General features: G+C 39.1%; 1 protein-coding gene across 4 annotated transcripts in view; it reads left to right on the top strand.

Moving 5' to 3' along the window:
* GRM1 (glutamate metabotropic receptor 1) overlaps positions 1-21,446 on the top strand; it is a 411,742-nt gene that overhangs the window by 330,108 nt on the left and 60,188 nt on the right. For all 4 annotated transcript variants that reach the window (XM_082405449.1, XM_082405450.1, XM_082405451.1 and 1 more), the window contains 2 exons: positions 11,415-11,661; positions 16,049-16,217. In XM_082405449.1, the coding sequence (XP_082261575.1) occupies positions 11,415-11,661; positions 16,049-16,217 (416 nt within the window). The remainder of the gene's footprint in view (positions 1-11,414; positions 11,662-16,048; positions 16,218-21,446) is intronic.

Raw genomic sequence — 21,446 nt, 5'->3', positions numbered from 1 at the left:
CATGTTCTCAAGTGCACATTTTTTTTAAATTTAATTTTTATTTTTGACTGCGTTGGGTCTTCGTTGCTATGCACAGGCTTTCTCTAGTTGCAGCGAGCAGGGGCTACTCTTCTTTGTGGTGTGCGGGCTTCTTATTGTGGTGACTTCTCCTGTTGTGGAATATGAGCTCTAGGCACATGAGGGCTTCAGTAGTTGTGGCATACGGGCTCAGTAGTTGTGGCTCGTGGGCTCTAGAGCGCAGGCTCAGTAGTTGTGGTGCACGGGCTTAGTTACTCCGGAGCTTGTGGGATCTTCCTGGACCAGGGATCAAACCTGTGTCCCCTGCATTGGCAGGCAGATTCTTATCCACTGCACCACCAAGGAAATTCTCAGTGCATTTTTGATGAATGTGTTTTGATAAGCTTGAGCAAAGTCAGTTTGCAAAGACTTGACCCCAGCAGTCTAAGTTAGCAGACTAGGTTAACTACAGGCACTGAGCATGGGTGTTGCTTGAGAGAGTTCCTTGTGATACTTTGGAGCTTCCTCAAAGTCTGTTCTTATGTTGTGGCTTCCAAACTGATATTACCAACCAAGACTGTATGCCTGCCTCAAGGGCCACTTGTTTAATTAGATTCTTCAGTTAACTTTCTGTGGATATTTCCCCTTAGAAGAAGTTTTATTTTCAACTTTTTAAATGCATGGAAGACATTTATGCCCAGAACTGGCCCTGTAGCAGTCTGGAACCTCAGATAAAACCCTGGGGAATCAGTTAATCATTTCTTGTGGCTGAGGGTCATAGAATCTAGAATATTGATTCTTAGTGATGGGTTTCCTCCCAAATGATTTTTATCTGTCGGATTTAGCCTTCTCTATGGAGTGTTGAATGGAGCATCTATAGGAAAAAGTCATGCAAAAAAAATTCTGCCTCTATATCAATATCATCCATGTGAAATAAATCATGACAACCTCACCATGTGATGAAATATGTGGATGTTGTCTTTATAGATTATATATAATCTACAATCAGGGGCAAGTTTCATTCTGCACACATGAACATTTATTAATATAGCATCAAATGCAATCTGTCCATGAGCCTGCTGAGTGGAATGTCACTCTTGGGTTACAACTGAGCAAGAGACAGGGCAACATAGTACTTAAGAGTGAGAGCTCTAGAGTGAGCTGGGTGTCAGGCTAGTCACCACCACTGTCCAGCTGTGTGATCTTGGACAAGTCCTTGGATTTTCCATTAGTAAGCTGGGCATAGTAATATGACCCATTTAATAAGTCATCGTGAGGTGAATAGATATTATATGTAAAGCACCTGATTAAGTTCCTGTCACATAGCAAGCATTCAATCATGTTACCTCTTGTTACCTGACACTAGTCCAGGTTGGATGCTAATGTTTGTATATTTTTAAAAAATAAATTTTGTATTTTAGAAGAGTTTTCAATAAAAGTTGCAAAGGTATATCAGGGAGTTCTCAGATACCCTGCACTCAGTTTCCCCTGTTGTTATCACCTCATATTGCTGTGCTACATTTGCCACAATTAATGAGCCAACATAGGTGCATTACTATTAACTAAACTCCATATTTTTTTTTTCTTATTTCATCAGTTTTCCTTTTTCTGTTCCAGGATCTCATCCAGGGTATCACATTATATTTATTTTTCATGTCTCTTTGGCTCCTCTCAGCTGTGATAATTCTCAAATTTCCCTTGTTTTTGATGACCTTGACAGTTTTTAGGAGTACTGGTCAGGTATTTTGTAGAGTGTCACTAAATTTGAGTTTGGCAAACGTATTTCTCATAGTCAGACTGAGATTATGAGTTTTGGGAGGAAGACCCCAGAGGTGAATGGGGTTTTTATGGCTGAGTAATATTTCTCAACACAATGTACGAGAGTACACCCTATCAAGTTATCACTGATAATGTTAACATTGATCACCTGGCTAATGAAGCATTTACTAGGTTTCTGTTTCTATCTGTTTTTTTGTACTGTACTCTTTGAAAGCAAATCACTAAGTGCATCCCACACTTAAAGGGTGTGGAATTATGCTCCACCTTCTTGAGGGCAGATTAGCTACATAAATTATTTGGATTCTTCTGTACAGGAGATTTGTCTCTTCCCCATTAATTTTTTTATTTAATTCTTTATTTATATCAGTTGGACTCAAGAGTATTTATATTTTATACTTTGGCTTATAATCCAATACTATATTATTGATTTTCTTGCTCAAATTGTCTCGGCTTGGGCCATTGGGAGGTCTTTTATTTGATTCTAGTGTTCTTTTGACATATCTCTATTGTTTATTTTTTAAGCAACTTCCTTATTTTCTGGCACTACAAAATGTTTCAGGCTCATCTTGTATACTTCCTGCCCCAGCCCTACAACTGGTTATTTCTCCAAAGGCATTCTGATCCTCTTTATTAGAGAATGGTGTTAGAATCCAAGATCTGGGCACTGGGCATGCTTGTTATGATTAGGGTGTTTTTGCTTCAGTGGGCAGAGTTGGAAAGTATATAAATATATACCAATCCACATATAAACATATGTATGATTATTTCTATATTAATTCATCAGTACATATATTAAGCTAAATTTAAATTCATACTTATGCCTTTACCTCGGTTCCAGTACCACATGGTTTATTCTAGCTTTTCCCCTTTGCTTATCAGTAACCTTCCCCACTCCAACTGTGATAAACTTGGATTCTATCATCTGTCATCCATTTATTCATTTTTTCTGTTTTGCTTTTTGTTTTTTTGGCCATGCAGCCTGTGGGATCTTAGTTCCCCCACCAGAGATCAAATGCGGGCCCCCAGCAGTGGAAACTCAGACTTCTAACCACTGGACCACCAGGGAATTCCCTATTCATTTATTTTTTCAACCTTGGTATATGTGTACAGCTATTTCAGCATTGTTTACCCATACACTATGATAAACAACTTTACCAGTTAGAATATAGAGCTTATATTCCACTCCTGAATATAATTTTAATAGATTTGGATCAGCCCTGTGACCTCTCAAGGAGTCCTTCTTAATGAATCTATTTGTGGCATTCTTGTTTCTGTAAATATGCCCTTCACAACCTGAGCAGAGTGACTGACATATCCAAGCAGATTTGCATAAAGTCTGAACCCTGTAAGTGTTTTAGCAATAGACCCTGTTCAGAGCTTTTTGCCTGTATGTGCTTGACAATGTTAATCTTAGGAGCTACTCTTTTAATTTCTGTGACAGATATTGATTGAAGTCTCACTAGCCATGAGTTCCTATTAGGCTCTTAGGAATTCCAAATTTGATTCTTTCAAGAGATGCTGTTGGGAGACACCACATAAAAGGCAATATGTCATTCAAGAAATCCCAACCAACATTGGGACAGATAGCGTTTTGGTCTACATGAGCTGTTAAGTCTACATAAAATATCAGTGTAAAATATCAACTAAGAGTGCCCTGCAGAAATGAACTTTACATGAAAATCCACAGTATATCTCATTCTTAGGTGATGCGGGCATGGTAATAAACCTTATGGCCTGTATTTAAACCTGTATTTAATCCTGTGCAGAACATGGAAAGCTTCTATTCCAAGTTTCCATTTTATCACTTGGCATATGAATTCCAGGAAAAAGGCTGAAGGATAGGATATCCTTAATATATCCCAAAGTAGACTTTTTTAATGGTACAGCATTTTGTCAATTTATAAATACTGTACTGTATAAATCAGAAGTCAATCATAAAAGTGGATTTGCAATACTAACGCCATATAACTTTTAAGGTTTTGTTTTGTAATAAACAAGACCCTATATTGGTTATCAGAAGATGCTGTTAGACTCTAATAGGTCAGAGATATGTAGAGTTTCACAAATAGTTCTTATATTTCTGCAAAATCCACTCTGATTAATTAGCTCAATCTAAACACTGAAGCATGAAACTAGAGATACTACAAAAGGGAACTTGAAATGGACCATAATAGCATTAAATCATGGAACTACCTTAAATTTGTAAAAGAAAGCATGTTTCCTATCACCCATAAATAAGTAGAAGTGGAGCTATGAGCATAGATATGCCTTCTTAGCATTTAGAAGAGACCAAGATGAATAGGCTTGGCAAGGATTCTGACCCAGCAGGTTGTTGAGACAGGAGTTGGTTCCTGATGAATTTTAACAACACCCCAACTTCCCACATTGGCTAAAGCAGCCAGCTCTCTGTAACATACTCCTTCTCTATGATTACCTGCCAAATTCTTATTGCAGACCCGTGGGGAGTGGTTTATAACTCCATGACACTGTTTTGTGCCAGATCAATAAAGGCAAAGGCACATGAGAAGCTGCCCTTATTTTCTCTCTGTAGAGAAACAAAGAGCCCCACAGTTCAACTGAATGTTACTGACTAATCCTCAGCATCACTTAAACTCTCCGGGGATTGTCCTCATTTGTTTTTCACATAACACTATAATTTTTTGAAATGTGAATTAGCTAAAATGCAATTGTATTTTCAGGGAATTGAAGGCTTACTATACATTATCAGCAATTTTCAGGGAGCCGGCTGTGTGTGTGTCATATAACTGGGGGATTTCTCTCTTTAACAATAGATTGTGATGATGTATTTAGAAAAATGTCTGTATTGTTCACGTATGTTAAAACCAGGTGGGGTTAAGCAATAGAAATTCAGCTAATAACACACGCTCAAGTAAATGACCCTTACTTTCTTCTTTTCCATCCTACATAGGAGTTAATTTACATTTTAATAAACAGAATAGAAAATAATGGAGGGGTCATATTTTTCTGTGATGTGAGCTAAGAAAATTTTTAGGGAAAAAGGAAAGTATAGAGCCAGAGGAAAAAAAGAATTCAAAGATTTTAAACTTGAGCATGAACAAGGCTGGACTGTTGTGAATCTTACCACAAATTCTTCCTGGAAAAGCATAAGGAAAATTTAATAGCCAGGCCTTCAAGAAAACTTGACGGCACTTTAGTCATTTGAGGTCATTATTTTAAAAATGACCTGATTAATTTTCTCTCAATTAATCTGATACTCAGGTCATTTAAAGGAACATGAATTTCATTTTCTTTGCTTGATATGTTAACAATATAAAACAATTACAGTTCTTTCTATTTTGATCTGAATGGAGATTGTATCAAATTATGTATTGAATATATAATGCTCTCAGATAAAAAGAAGCAATGGAGAGCTACAAAAGCCAAGAAACTAGAAGAATGTTTTCTCCAGGGACAGTTATGTTTACTAATGTTTCCCAAAACATTTCCTTGTTATGATGAGATAAAAGAATGCTTGTTTTGTTTCTTTTTATTTTGAATTTCATGCTGAGGGTCTAGATTTAAAAAGGCAACATAACTAGACCTACATGCATAGTGGTAAGGTTGTACTAATTAAATAGAAAGAATAGGCATCAACAAAGTACTCTATTGGAGTTCAACATTCTTTCAATTTATTTACTACGTTTTTCCACTTTGGACATTCAAACTGGGACGATATTACTAAAAATTCAGAACTAATAAACATCAAACTAATTGTTTTTCCTAACTGATGTCTAGTTGCCTGTTATAGAACTGCTCCAGCAGTTGGGCAGGGCTGCTATTGTATGCATAGTGCCACGTGGCAGGGACCAGGTCCAGCTCTGGAGGCCACTGCCTCTGTCCTTGGTAGCTGTGTGACCTTGAATTCAGAACCCCTGAGATTTCAGTGGCACAGCCAATGTATTTCCTTCCCAAATTTGAACCCAACTAAGGAGTAGACCCAGGAGTGAAACAGATGGAGATAAAATATAAGATATGTTTTATTAATAATGTGACTGCATACATAGAAAGCTCAAAAGAATTTATAAGAAGTTAGAATTAATAAGTAAATTTGGCAAGCTTGCAGGATACGAGGCTGAAACACAGATACCAATAGCATTTCTCTATACTAGCAACAAATAATTTAAAAAATTTTCAAGTACACCAATTGTAGTAGTACCGTAAAAATCAAATACCTAGTATCTGCATACTGAAAAATTACAAAACATTGCTGGGATAAATTAAGGAAGCTCTAAATAAATGGAAGCCTCTGGAAATGCTCTATATCATGATATGGGGAGCAGTTACATGGGTATGTACATATGTAAACATTTATTAATAAATTAATAAACATTTATTAATAAATTAATAAACATTTATTAATATTATAATGTACAGTAAAGATTTCTGCACCATATTAGTTATACCTCAGTGAAGAAGTTTTTAGAAGTTAACAAAAAAACTAACTGACAAACAAACAACAACAACAACAAAAACACAACAAACTGTATTAGGGACATGGATCAGATATGTGACCACAATAGACTTTTCAATACTAGATTAACCTGTCTAGCCTACTGGCACAACTGTCGACTACAGCCCACATTTTCCAAAGGCTGGAGAATCAACCAGAACCTTTGAGAATTGTCAAGTGCAGGCCTCCAGATGAGAGAGAAAGGGGCTGAACTAAGCATGCCCAGTTTCTTTTTCTCAATCCTGCAAAAAGATGAATCACTCCCCTCTTCCCATTGAGTAAGACAAGAGGCCTGAGGTGGTACTAAGTAAGAATCTCTTCACAAAGAAGCATTAATAGAAGGGAAAGGGAAAGGTAAACATTTCTCCCCAATCTTGATTTCACTTATCTGTGCTTTAATCTTCTCATTTGTAAAATGGTGATAATAGAACAAAACTCATACAGTTTTGTAAGAATTAAAAAAGATAGTATATGTAAAGGACTTTGCTAAGTACCAATAAATGTGGAATTGGAGAAGCAAAGCATAGGAACTTTAGAGGGGGAAAGACATCTTCAGAAAGATAATCTGATCTACTTGTGGTATTTTTTAGATTAGGAAACTGAGACTCAAGGAGGTCTAGACACTTGTCCAAGTTCCATGGCTAGTTGGATATGTATTGTTGATATATTATAGCAGAACTGCCTCTAGTGTTACTGACTGCAAGTTCATGTGCCCAATGCACAGTGAGGCCAAACAAACTGACACGTCAGTTTGGAGCTGAGAAAGGTTTATTGCAGGGCCAAGCAAGAAGAATGGGTGGCTCATGCTCAGGAAAAACCAGAACTCCCCAATGGTTTGGTGGGGAGAAGTTTTTATAGGCAAAATTTGGGGTGAGGGCTACAAGGTGTGTGACTTTCTTCTGATTGGTTGGTGGTGAGGTTACAGGGCAGTGTTCCAGGAATCTTGTTCTCAGCCTAAAGTTACCATCCTCTACCTGGGTGAGGGTCTGCCTGCAGAAGAACTGGAGGATATTGTTATGTATATTCCTTAAGGAGGAACCAGGACCCTGCCCCGTGGCTGCACTATTGTTTCCTTTTTTTTTTAATTAAAAAAAAATTTTATTGGAGTATAGTTGCTTTACAATATTGTGTTAGCTTATACTGTACAGCAAAGTGAATCAGCTATATGTATACATATATCCCCTCTTTTTTGGATTTCCTTCTCATTTAGGTCACCACAGAACACTGAGTAGAGTTCCCTGTGTTATACAGTAGGTTCTCATTAGTTATCTATTTTATACATAGTATCAATAGTGTATATATGTCAATCCCAATCTCCCAATTCATCCCACGCCCCGCCTTGCCCCTTGGTATCCATATGTTTGATCTCTACGTCTGTGTCTCTACTTCTGCTTTGTAAATTTTGTAGAGACGTGGATGGACCTAGAGACTGTCATACAGAGTGAAGTAAATCAGAAAGAGGAAAACAAATATCGTATATTAACGCATATACGTGGAATCTGAAAAAATTGGTATAGACGATCTTATTTATTTGCACTAATGTTTCTTGACTGCTCCTCCTTTCTTTTTGCATTTCCTCCCTTCCCTGATAAGCAACTGTTTGAGTCTGCACTTTGGAACTCAGGGGGGGCCAAGGAGGCTGAATGAAGCCTATTTCTTTCAAACAAGAGACTGGGGACATGGAAAGGATTCATAGCCAGGAGAGCCCCACAGAGTCCTGCTCCATTTCACTAGGTCCCAGGTGTTTAAGTGCCTAGTCCCGAGCTCTTTCTTTCTGTTATACCGCTCTGCTGAATAGCCATCCTAAATGGCAGCAGATGGAATTGCCAGCCCTTCTCCCCACCACCGTGGATTTCCTGTTTTCAGAAGGTACACAGTCTGTTTCTACCCTCATGGAGGCTCTGTGTGCTGCCATACTCAGGCAGCAATTTATAGCCCTTGTGTTTTGCAATAAGAACAAGATTACTATTTAGAATCAAGGTAGCTATTTTCACAATCTGCTGTGAAGTAGTTAGGCAGGTATTCTTTTGAAGGTAAATAAACACAGTCAACTACAATCATTTGATTCCATTTAGTATATTAGAAAATGTACTAGTTTAATGATACCCTAGTGGCCTGTAATGGTTAATGCACCACAGAAAATGAATCATAAAATCCCCTTCTTACTAATAACTCTGAGACTAGTGTTATTAAAAAGACACTAAACCCCAGGGAATCAGAGTGTTTTCACCTTCCCACCAAGTGACAATATGATTAGCTTGGATTCTCTATTCGCTGGTCATGAAAATATAGGATCTTTGGGCAGAAGGAAAACCTGTATCATATTCTGTTTGTTTGATGATAAATTCTTGCAGCATCATCTGGGACTGTTGCTATGGCAAAGAAAATGGTCCTGTAAAGGGCCAGGTGATTTTCTAACTCTGTCACGCCTTCCCAAATGCTAGTTCATCATGAACTGGGGTAGTAGCTGAAGAGAGACTTCCTACTGATGGGAGGTAGCCATCCCCTTCATGTGCAGACCCAGGGGACTGGCGGGGTAGGGAAGTGCATGTGTCGCTTTAGATTTACACAAACACACCAGCTGTTTGTATTTATTTGGAAAAGGGTTTGAGTTACAAATATTCCCTGAAAACATGTGCCTAGCCTCCTGGTTTTCTGTATGATGAATACTGACAGGATGGGCTTCTTTGTCTTAATTTGCAGTTCATAGATTGAGTGCTAGTACTTCTAGTCAGAGAGACAGCTGTGCACATTTGGAACAATCCCAGGGAGAAGTCCTCAAAAAGCTTGAAAATGATACTGGTGCACAGAAGGATGCCCTGTCCTCGGTCGCCAGAAAAGTGTCTCCTCTGTAGACTTCTATATCTACACCCATGTTTCTGCCAACTTACAGAAAGAACAAGTATCAAGGGGGCATTTTGATACCATTGCTCTTTCCTCACTTATAAACGGTGGGATTCATGTCTCTTTGGCAGGATTATCATGATATCATTATTTGAGTATTGTATATAGTAAACACAAAAAATAGTAGCCAGTATTACTATTAATGTGTATATTTCCCATTAAAATAAGACAAATGTAAAATTAGTTTAAATTAAGAAGAATATTCCACTAATTGTTGATTGTGTATATGTATCAATAAATATACATATGTATACATGAATGTATATATATTTACATGTGTTATTTTATATATTTTTCATATATATATACATATATACACACATATCTTACTCATAACATCAGTAAATAGATACAGTTGGAAGTCAGCATGGCTCAAGAAACACGTCACCATTTGACCAGTTTGCCTTAATTACACCGGTGTTTCTGGAATAATTATTACTCACTTCACTCACAAAAGTAACCCAGTTTGGACAATAAGTTATATGATAGCCCTAAATAAGGATCGAAAGTAAAACATTGATCTCAAAGAAATCCAAGACCAGTTACAGTCTGAATGCTGATGAATAAGGCATCCACTAGACAAGACAGCTTAAGAAATTTGTACTGGGGACACCAAAATAATTTTTAAAATATATAATACATCTTTAGTAGCAGTTATCAAAACAAAAACAAAACAACAGACTCAGTGGTCATAAGGTTTGTCCCTAACAGAGAAAAGAACGCGTATTTTTTGACAGTTTGCTCCTCGGGTTGACTTTAATAGCTGCCACTTCAAGTAGATGGTTTTAGTAGAACCCTTTAAGTAGCTGCTAGAACCCTTTCAGTAACTGCTGCATTGAAGGTTATTTTGCCATCCAATATTTGTCTATTTATTTTCTTCTTTAACTCCTGGTAATTTCTCTAATTCTAACAACTTTAACATTTAGCTCCAGCACTTGGAAGTTTCGGGCTGTATTTAAAGGCTCATTTAAAACTTATCAGACCGATGGCATTAATTTATCTCTTTTATATCCCAATATAAAAAAGAGGGAAAGCAAACTAACATTTAAGACCCAGGGGTTCTGGGTGGCAGACATAAATTACCTTATTTCAATGACTTTGCAGTTTTTTCAAGGAGGGTGTTTGTTTGCTTTCTGCTTTACCTAACCTTCTAGACTTATTCTGTGAAGTTTGATTTTAAAATGCCCCTTCTGCCTCTCTTACTCCTATTTCCTCTTGGGAAGTGTTCTTTCAATTAGGAAAATATTACTTTAGCAAATCACACTTTTAACAAGTTCTTATTAAGCAACACTGGAAGATGAGTTAAAATTGAATTTGTCCCCCCTTCAACCTGGCCTGGGTATTTTGTATCTCATTCTTAGGGTAGATGCACATGTACCTTTTTTACATTTTCAACTATACCTAAATAGATTAGCCTTAAATAGAACTCTTTGGAAATGTCTTATTTCATCTCAAGCTCAACGGCAAAGTCAAAACTCTTTACCATTTCTTCTAAGTACTTCAAGCTCTCTAAGTTCCTAAGATACTCTGTTATTCTCCAGCCCAGACACCTTAGGGTTCAGTGACCTATTTAGGCTGTCACCTGTGACATAGGTGGAAATGATTGCAGAGTATTTGAAATTCACAGGTAAAACTAAAGGTTTAGATTAAATGTGTAGTATGACTCTTCCATCAAGAAACATTTTACCTGAGTTTCTAATAATTAGCAAATCTTATTCAAATATTTCTGTACCACCGACTGTATGGAAGAAGAAATTCATACTACCTAGTTCTTCTTTTTACTCTAGGTTTTTTTGGTCCTAGAGATGATAAAATTAGTGGAATCATCAAGAGAAAATATTGGGGTTTAGATAATGCACAAACTGATTTACAATGGATTGTGGGTTGTCACAAAGGGTATAAAAAATGCTTTTCCAGGACTGTGATACAGGGAGACTTTTAATATAAGTCTCTGTGAACCCAGAGGAAATAAGAGCTATTTTCATTGCTCCTTAAGGATTTCCTTGCAATATGTGAAAGTTCTTTATTTTCACCTCTGTGGCGTTTGTTTTATATGTTATAAAGCTGTTATTGAATTCAGAAAATAAAATTGAATAAACTATTTGCAGATAGAATACACCAGAGATAGTCACAAATACAAAGCTTGAACAGGTAGGTTTGGCTTTCCCTTCTTCTGAGAGACCTGAAAAGCATTTGAGAATTAAACATGCAGGTTTAGACTTCATTACTGCAACCTTGGTAGTGATCTGTTTTTATGTTACAGGCAATGAAAGCTTAGAAGAAAACTATGTCCAGGACAGTAAGATGGGGTTTGTCATCAACGCCATCTATGCCATGGCACATGGGCTACAGAACATGCACCACGCCCTCTGCCCTGGCCATGTGGGCCTCTGTGATGCCATGAAGCCCATCGATGGCAGCAAACTCCTGGACTTCCTCATCAAGTCCACGTTCATCGGTGTGTCTGGAGAGGAGGTGTGGTTTGATGAGAAAGGGGATGCTCCTGGAAGGTAAAGCAGTCTTTTCCATAATGGATCTAAATAACCCTGTGATCCTCTTCGAGCCAGACAGACAGATACTCTGGCTCCCTTTGGTTTCATGGTTTCTGGGTGCCATGAGGACAGACACAACGAGATAGCTAAAAAGAAAGGGCTAATGTTAGATGGAAATTACATTATAAAACATTGAAGAACTTCTTATTGGTAAATACCCACAATCCTGCATCCTACAAGTGCCACCCCCCTACCTCCCCCCACACACATACAGCTATCATCCCTGGTCTTCCCTTAGAATGCCTGGGACCTCCCTGCAAGCCCAAGATACTAAGGAGATTACATCTGACCAGCAGGACCCTCCCTGGCACTGCCAACATCAGGTCAGCCTCCTTCTAACTGATTAGTCCCAATACTATACTGGTTGTGGAATATTTTAATATTATTCCTGCTTAAAGAGCTTAATATATGACGAGAACCAGGTCTTACATATGTATCCCTTTTTTTCAGGTTAACTTATGTTCCTGCTAACGTGTTTCTTGGAACAAGAAAGGAAAGAATTTTCTGTCTGGTATCGAGTCTCTATGGCTTCCAAAGAATTAATCAAGAAGCAAAGGAAAATTAAATCTAACTAACTATATATATTTTTCCCAAGTCATTTTATATACAGTCTCTTCTGCAACACTTGCTTTTATAGTACCAGTTAGCTCATATGTAATTGGTATGCAGAGAATGATATCAGTGTAAACCGTAGTTGTGTTCTTTCATAGGAATTTTCTTGGGCAAGGGATGATCAGAATAGTGGGATAAAAATTAAAACCTGCAACAGGAAAGAAAAAAGGCCCTCAGTCTGGCTACTGCACAGTGTGCCCACAATCTTTTTTTTTTTTTCCTCCTAAGCCCTGTTATCTTTCAGTACATAATTTTGCAAAATGAGAGATTTTAGAAAAGCATATGTTGTGATAAAACAGATCATCAAATCATTTAATCCTCATCGCTGTAGGCATATCATTATCTTCTTTTACAGATGATAAAACTGAGTGTCAGAGAAACTAAGAAACTCACCTAAAGTCACGCAGAGAGTAGCTGGTAGAGGCAGTGCAGTCCGAATCTGACACTTGTAATCTTCTTGCCACATCGTGCTGCCTTTTAGCTAATCCTAAAATTAGGCAAAGTTGCTGGCAACCTTCTTAATGTCATTTCAAATGTACTGTAAGAGACTATTTGACCCTAAATAATTCTCCACATATCTCTTCCTTTCATGTAAACTTAAAGTTCTACATTTAGAGAGTGCCTTGCGGGGCCTAAGTGGATTCTCCCTGTCAAAATCCAACAGCTCCAGGAAGGATAAATGATATAAGTAACACTCAGCAATTAAAGCGATGAATTTATCAGATTGCTTCCAAGCTGCCAGTGAGGTGGGAGCAGCTTTAGATGAAAATGAGAGTGGGAAGGATGGAATGATGCAGGGCCTGGGCGTGTGGAAAGCTTCCAGGAGCTGAGCACCTTAAGAAATGGTGCCAGAGGAAAAAGTGATTCAGAGCACTGACTGCCCCCCCCCGCCCCCCTTTAAACCCGTGGTTGTAATCCTGGGTTCTACTGGAAACCAGGTTCTATCAAGGATTGGATTTGGAATGGAAACCTTCCTTCATGATTCTATAACATATACAATGTGCCTAGGACAGGGCCAGATGCATTTCCCACACAGCGTAGACATGAGTTTCCTCCTCCTCTCTCTATTTGTAAACTATCCAAAATATAGGCCCACAATTTTAGCCTTTTTCTCCTTCATCTTTAATTGCATATTTAAATCAAGAGTTTTCCCCTGGGTCCCTTTTCAAGGATCATTTCCACAGGCTTGAAATTGGTCAGCTTCATCTGTATTCAATTTCTATTTCAACCACTTCCCTCTGTTTCTATCTCCTGTCACACCATCATTCATGCTTTTGGTCCCTCTTGTAATTATTTTAGTTAATCATCATGCAACATAGATTGAATGCATTGAAAGGATGCTGTAAAGTTGTAATTTACAGCATGAGGATATTCCAAATAACCGCCAACGTGCGAGAAGGGACTCTGGGGTCAAGAGAAAAGAGCAGTGTTCATTAACATACACAGCACTGGGGAAGGCCTCTTTTCAGTAAGTCAGTATTTTTCCCTTGGTATCATCAAGCATTTTTTTTTCTCCAGCTTTTGGGACTTTTTAAAAGTATGTTTTCATACCAAAATATTGTGAATTTTTCAGTTCCTAAATGCTAATTAAGCGTGAACTGATTTCTCCTATTGAAATAAGGAAGTTGAAATAAAAGTCTTAGGAAACTGATTTATAGGAAAAAGATATTCTAAAGCTAGCGTTACACCTAAGCCTGCATTGAAAGTATGTAAGGAGATTTAACAATGTAATATGGAGTAAAACATAAAGATTAAAGGAAATGAAAAAGGGAATTACTCATACCAAACACTCACAGCAGGCTCTGTAACCATAAGGAGTTTAAAATGGAAAAATATTGGAGGTGTAGATTAGTGTCCTTGATCAGCAAGATGAATGCGAGCCTTCAACCCACAGTTAATACCCACATGGATATCACTCAGAGAGCTACTCTGAGAACATTCTGGTTTGTCTCAGCAACCAGAGGAATGAGAACCCTCTATTAACCAAAAATCAGAAAGCAGAGAGGTGAATAACACACTCCAGTTGCACCATTCTCTCTTCTCACTCCACGTAAGTTTTGTTCACCTGGAAAAGTAGGGGAAAGACTTCCTTTATGCCCCGAGAGTCCCCTTTCCTTTAGGGAGCTGCTATTTATAGAACTTGCCAGGATCTGATTGTGGAGAAGCCACTAGCCATCCTGTGGGTGACAGGATGCATTTGCACATTAAGAACAGGCAGCAAAGCTATTAAAAGATTTTAGTTGTCTAGATAAAGAACTAGGCCAGATGTAGCCAATAGGTTTCAGATGCCAGCTAAGGTTGACTGGTAGTAGCTTCCTGCAGTGCTGGGCTGAGGAGGATTCTGAGTGTGTATCAGGGTTAGAGGGAAAGAATTCCAGGATGGGTTAGGTAGGGATATTATGGAGAGGAGGAAGAGAGCTGAGGAAGAGGAATATGTGTTAGTTAATTGCCATCTATTTCTTTGGGTCACACACAAAGAGTAAGAGATATTGCCTCATATTCTAGTGCAGGAGAGTGAAGAATACACAGGTACTGCAGGAAAGAACCCCACTTTGCAGAGCCACTGAGGGAGAGTCAGGCATCCATTTCTGGGCAACTGCCACTTGAGTTATAGTTTCCTTGGAGTAAATAGCAACATGGAAAGAAGATTGAAGAATACCAGAGAATTGTCAATAACCGAGAGAGAAATAACTATGACAACACAAAGATGTTCTCATTTTCTTATAGTATGGAAATAACCAGAGTATTTTAGCGCATTAATAGTGCTACTAATGTGAATGATATAGTGATATTGCCTTACATATGTATTTCTCCCAATTGCGAACAGCCTTATGTTAGTAAATTCCCACAAGAACCCCATGAGCCTTACAGAGTTTAGTGACATTCCTAAGTAGTATAATCTACTATTAAAATATTAGGAAAGAGATTCCAGCTTATACATTCTAATGTCAAATGCTGTGTTTTTTCCACCAAATTGGAAAATGCTGTCCACTGCCCACACTGGGAAATGATGTATCTGGTCCCCAGAACACACTCTTGCTACAGTGAAGATTTCTAAATGTAGATTTTACCATTGTGCAGCATTGCAGCATTTGAAATAACTGAAATAACTGACACCAATTACTTGGATTCAGAAATGTTTGTCCTGATCAAGGAAGAGACCAGTTTAAATGTCAATGCTCACGATGTTAAATCCCAAACATCCTTGCTAATTAAAGGTGCATTTCTCAGATTTTGTGCTCTATTAGCACCTAAAATAAGTTCCAGACTTGGTAAAACTCACCTCTTTTAATCCAGTGTAATTAAAATGGCAACTGAATGTGAAAAAGGAATTTGGAATAAAAGTACTTAAGCTAAAAATTAGTGTTCTGAAGAATTGTTACTTGATCAAAGAATAATCTAGTGAATAATGATTTGAAGGATATGGTGATCGACTCAGCACATATAGAATTTTTTTGAGAATAAGCAGAGAGAAAAGTACAAGAATAATATATTCTTTAATGAATATGGATGATACACAAACAGAGACTGAAGGATGGAATACACATTTTGGAAAATCAGAGGATACATAACTAAACTAAATAAACTAAAATATTGACCATAGCTGGCATTAGGACATGGGATGATTCTAACTTTTCTCTTTCTTCTCTCTAGTATTACCTATTTACCAAATTCCTTTGGTTTCTACATCATGTCCATATTCTCCAAGACACACATGTTGTTTTCTTTGTAGGTATGATATCATGAATCTGCAGTACACTGAAGCTGATCGCTATGACTATGTACATGTTGGAACTTGGCATGAAGGGGTGCTGAACATTGATGATTACAAAATCCAAATGAACAAGAGTGGAATGGTACGGTCTGTGTGCAGTGAGCCTTGCTTAAAGGGTCAAATTAAGGTAAGCCAGCCACAAATGCATTCTTGGATGGTGTCCATGAGGAGACCTCCTGCCTGGGCATAAGCAAAGAAAAACACAGACATTTTTCTTTGACCAGACTGTCCAGAAAGGGTGCGCCAGGTGTACTGTTTCTGTTCTTGTGTTTAGCAAAAATGAGGAAGACAAAGAAAGATTGGGAAATGGAATAGGCAAACCACTGGGATATTTAGAATAGTCTTTATTTGAATCGTAATGATGAGCTGCAGTCTTAAATACAATATAGAAAGCAAGGGGATGAATAATCAAATTAAAAATTAAGACAGAAGTAAACGCGGAAACCAAAGCCAATGATACTGCTTACTCATAGTTCTAGCTATTGTTAAAGAAAGCAGAAGCTGAACGACGCCAAATAAATGTATAACTAAAGTAAAAGAAGCTGAAATGACGTAACACAAAAACATTGCTTACCACTTCTCTTTTCTCTACCAAGTTCTTTGAATTTTCCTGAAACTGGTATTTTCCAGCCAAGAGAGAGTCTTCACTTCGAATTATTCCCAGAAGTTTGTTTTTTTTTTCCAGGTTGGGGCAAGTGAGTGATCATGATATTATGGTATACTTAAAACTAGAGTAAATAAACATCATATACTGGGCATTTGGCTGAATGGAGTAGAGAGAATTCTTGGTGAAGAAGACATGGAAAGAGCACTGACTGAATCCCATGCTATTTAAAAACCAGACTGGCTGATGCACTAGGAAACGGAGCATAGGGGAGTGATTGTGAACTGGCAAGAGTGTGGATTAAATGACCTAATAGGTCTTTCCCGTCTCTAATTTTCTGTGATTCATCTCTGGGAGCAGACAGGCTGTCAAGTGAACGTCACAAAGCACAGCTGGGGCTGGAATGTGTACTGTGTGAGGCCCCTGCTGTCTTGCCACGTGGCCACGCCGCTCTGCTGTTCGCAGGAGCCGTAGAACCAGCCGTGCAAGGGAAAGGCCCTGAGAAGTATACTTAGGGGCCTTTAGGGCAAGAGTCTAGTAGTGCTGGTACAGCAGCTGGAAAAGCTTTATCACTGCTGATCAAAGAACGTGGAGGATCTGGAACCTGCAACATCTCTCAGCAGCTGAGAAGAGCTGTCCGTGTGGACTCAAACTCTGAGTCGAATCAGCCACTTTGAGCATGAAAACCACTCCTGAGGCGACTCTCCCTACTTGCAAATGTCACTGCCTCCTCTGCAGATGCGATATTAAACATATTTAATAATTGTCATGGTAACCCACCAATCAGAATGAACTCCATCTTAGTGCTACGACAGGGTGCTGGAGGCCTCCTTCCATGCCCGCGGTTAATCCTTGAGTTGTTGGATCATGGGAAGATTTAGGTGAGGAATCTTACATGGCTAGGGTAGGATGGGGCAGTCAGGGGGCTTGGAGAGACACCATTAGTTTCCACCCAGTACAGAAGCATTTCAGTAGTGTGAGAATGACTCCAGCCAAACCACTGTGTACGGGCCGTACGTCAGTGCTGCTTCTCCCCAAGAATCCACTTCTGATTCTTATCCAGATGGAATTTTTCACGTGGGGCTGTCTGGTGGTATTAGGAATATATCCTCTGAAACTGAGAGGCCTAAAACTTCTCCTTGACTCTTACCACAGGATGCCAGACCACTGGATTCTGGGTTGGTTATCTTCTCTGGATGGTAGGGAAAACCAGGGAGACCTGAAGTCATATGATTGGGACAGCCCAGAAGCCCTGGGCTTTATGCTCTTCTGTGACCCAAAGGGTGTCACATGTTCATCTCAGACCTCCTCCTCGGCATGGGTGGCAGCATTGAATATTTAGTGCAGACAACTGCTGTGAAAAAGTTTATGAAACTACACAGTTTGGCTATTCAGAGTATAAGAAAAACAAACAAACAAACAAACAAATACAACCCTGGCAAGAGAAAACAAATCATTCTAAAGATACTCTGCACTCCAGCTCCCTTTCAGAATTCCCTGCTGTTACTCTGACTGCTGGCAGGCCATGAATGGGAGCTCACATGCCATGTGTAGTCCCATGTGTATACTCCAGAAGATAGACTTTCCCCCCACCCCCCAAGTTCAGAGGAAAGGCTGTCTGCGTGCATCTCTAAGCTAGATGCTGAAGTATTTCTGGCATCACATTTGCATTACACCCATGCAGTGTTATCGAAGGAGATCCCAGAAATCTTTGCTGAGCCATTACAGAGCACTTGCTATAAATGCAAATCTCTTGGGGTCCAATTTTCATAATATTGTGTACCCTGCAGGATAAAAGTATGCCCGTTCTCAATAGCACCTGGAGTGGAGGTGAAGGGGGATGTTTGTTTGTTTCCCATAAGTACCATGGGAGGTATGGAAACAAATGAAATCTGAATCCCATTTACCAAATAATAGCATTTATATTCTTACATCGTCAATTTGCCACCTACCAGGTTCAGGATGCAGAGCCAGGTCTCTCAGTAGCCACTACAGAGACTGGAGGGAAGCAACTTAAAAGGTGATTGTAGGACCTGCACTTGTATTAACTGAGAAACATAACCTTTAGGAAAGGATTATTCATTTTAAATATCAAATGCCACTTAAAATGTCGAAATAACCATTTGACTTCTTTTGTGATAACCCATAAAACTTTCTTATGGTAATTTCCTTTGAAGTAGTTAAAAGTCCAGTTTTCTTATGTTATTGATTTTAGAAATATAAATATAATATCTTATAAGTATAATATTTTATGGAGGAGAAATTGATTTCAGTCATACCACAAACAGTAGTAAATAAAATCAAACTTTTATTGTTGTGTCTTATATTAGTCAGGTTTCAGTCAGGAAAGAAAGAACCCATGCCAAGTGGTTCAACAGAAGAAATTTAAGGTAAAAAACTGGTTATAAAAGTAAAAGGGGGCAATGAGGCAACTCAGAGATGAGCAACAGTAGGAATCATTCCCACCTCTGGGCTAGAGAGACACAGGGAAGGTCACAGATACTACCTGAGACCCCTCCTGAGGTGGGAGGGGAGGATACCTTGGTACGAGGCTTCTCCTCCTCCGGCTCTTCAGTCTCCCATTAGGTCCTTCCATCCTGCCAACCGTATGGAGAAGATGCTGGAAAGAGAGCCTGAGCAATGTAGTGCGCAGATACTTAGCTCAGGTTCCCTTGAACCCTGAAAGCTAAGCAAGGTTAAGTGCTAATGCATTACTGGGAGATACAATCCCAGGGAAGCAAGAGTGAGAGGAAAAGGGAAGGGAGGCATGCAAGCATGGTGGAACACCTCTACCACTAAGGTGAGGCGTCACTGAGCAGGGCGCTGCCTCACTGAGCACAGCTCAGCCTCACGGAGGTCTCTGGACAGGCTGCTCGGACTGTCTGTGGGAGCAAGGAAGGGAGAAAAATGTATGCACTCCTGCCATTCTATTTTCTGCTTCCTGTGGTCAGCGTTTGCTCACAGGAAGTGACGTCATCTGACCCCTTTAGGCAGCTACTGGGAAAGCCAGTGTCCATGTCCTGCTATGTGGACCTTCTTTGAATTTGGAAGCAGCAGGGGGAGAAGTCTCTGTGGGTCTTACACAGTCTGGTCTGGGCTCCTGCTGTGCTGAATTGCCAAGGAGGCAGTTCTGGAACCCAGTGCCTCCTCCGGGGGAGAGAGAGTCACCTGGAGATGCCAGAAGATGACACAGTAGTGGTAGGCTCTGAGGTAGGAGTTGCAGAAGCATCCAGAACCCTCAAGAGCCAGGGCCCAAGGGCCTAAGAGACAGGTCAGGCAAAAAGAATTTGAGGCAGCACGTAAAATATGGACAATGGATCTGCAAGCAAACAGCAAGGGCCTGGCACGTGTATTGGTCTCCCACACCAAGCCTGCTGCTATTTTCCTTGGTGTGGGGAAGGCAGGAAAGAGGTAAGAAGGGGTGGGAAGGCAAGGGGGAGAAAGTGAAAGAAAGGAGAAGGGAGGCAATAGAGATCGGGAACTAACACTTATCAAGCATATTCTTGTGCAAGTACAAGAATGGATGACATCGTTTCAATTATTCCTTAAAACAACCCTTTTAAAGCAGATATTATCACCCCATTTTATGATGAGAAGTCAGAGGCCCAGAGGGCTTGAGTCACTTGCCCCAAGCTTTCTCAGCTAGCAAATGCTGAGCTGAGCTTGGAGCCAATCCAAAGCTCTTATCGACCCACAGCCACATGTTGTTCAACCATCTTTCATTATATGAACTGGCATATTTCCTACAAATGCAAGTTTCAATTGATAAAGCTGATTTTCTCAATAGTTTACAACAAAATTATAAATAGAGATCCACTTTAAAATTGCTGAGGGAACAGAATCTAGAACTAAGCAGGCAATAAATATTAGTGAAGGTGGTCGGGAGAGGCTGACAGAGATGGGGAAAGTGGCAGAGAATCCCAGGGAAAGGGTCCTGGGGATTGCTTTCATTCTCCTCCTACTCTTTCTTTTCCCCTCTCTTCTCTTTTATTTTTTTCTTCCATTTAGTTCGTTTTTGGATTCTTTACTCCAAGATGATGGTTTGAGTCTGGGAGTTTAGGCATGGAAAGTAGAAATCACTACTTCCCCCCTTCTTACCTGGCCGATCAAGATAGAATTATGGAGACCATATCATAAATGGTTCCTCATTACACATGCCATATTGTCATATAGTAAAATACCCCCTATATGTGTGGAGAAAAGCCCAGATACACATATTTTTACAAACTATATATTTCAGAATTGGGTTAACTCTTTTTTCCCTGAACCATCTGAACGTGAGGTGCAGATATCATGAAACTTCATACCGCAGCTTTTGTCTTCTAAGAATAAGGGCAACTCTCACATGGCCATAAGACCAGCTAAGAAAGTTAGCAATAAGATCAACCACAGCTGTCCTGTTCACCTCAACTTCCCCTTTTTGTGAATCAAAACAAACTACCCATTTAACTTGTTCATAATTAATGCAACCATTTTGGCAACCAATGAAACAATGACATAGTTCCTTCATTATGTAATATTTTATAAATTCCACTGCAGGATGGCAGGTTCTCAACAAAAATTGTCCACAGGAATATCAAAATTCCTTATCTGAGAAGCTTATGATTACATAATGATGATGTGATCTGCCCCAGCTACTAAAAACATACTGGCTAAAATTTTGAAAAAAGTTGAAGACAAAATACTGAGTTCCTTTTTGTATTTTATTATGTATGTGAAAGCATGAAATTATTATAGTGTCTCTGGATGAGA

This window comes from Balaenoptera borealis (assembly GCF_965194805.1).
Source record: "Balaenoptera borealis genome assembly, chromosome: 9".
In the NCBI taxonomy this organism is placed as follows: domain Eukaryota; kingdom Metazoa; phylum Chordata; class Mammalia; order Artiodactyla; family Balaenopteridae; genus Balaenoptera; species Balaenoptera borealis.
This window is presented reverse-complemented; position numbering and strand designations above follow the sequence as displayed.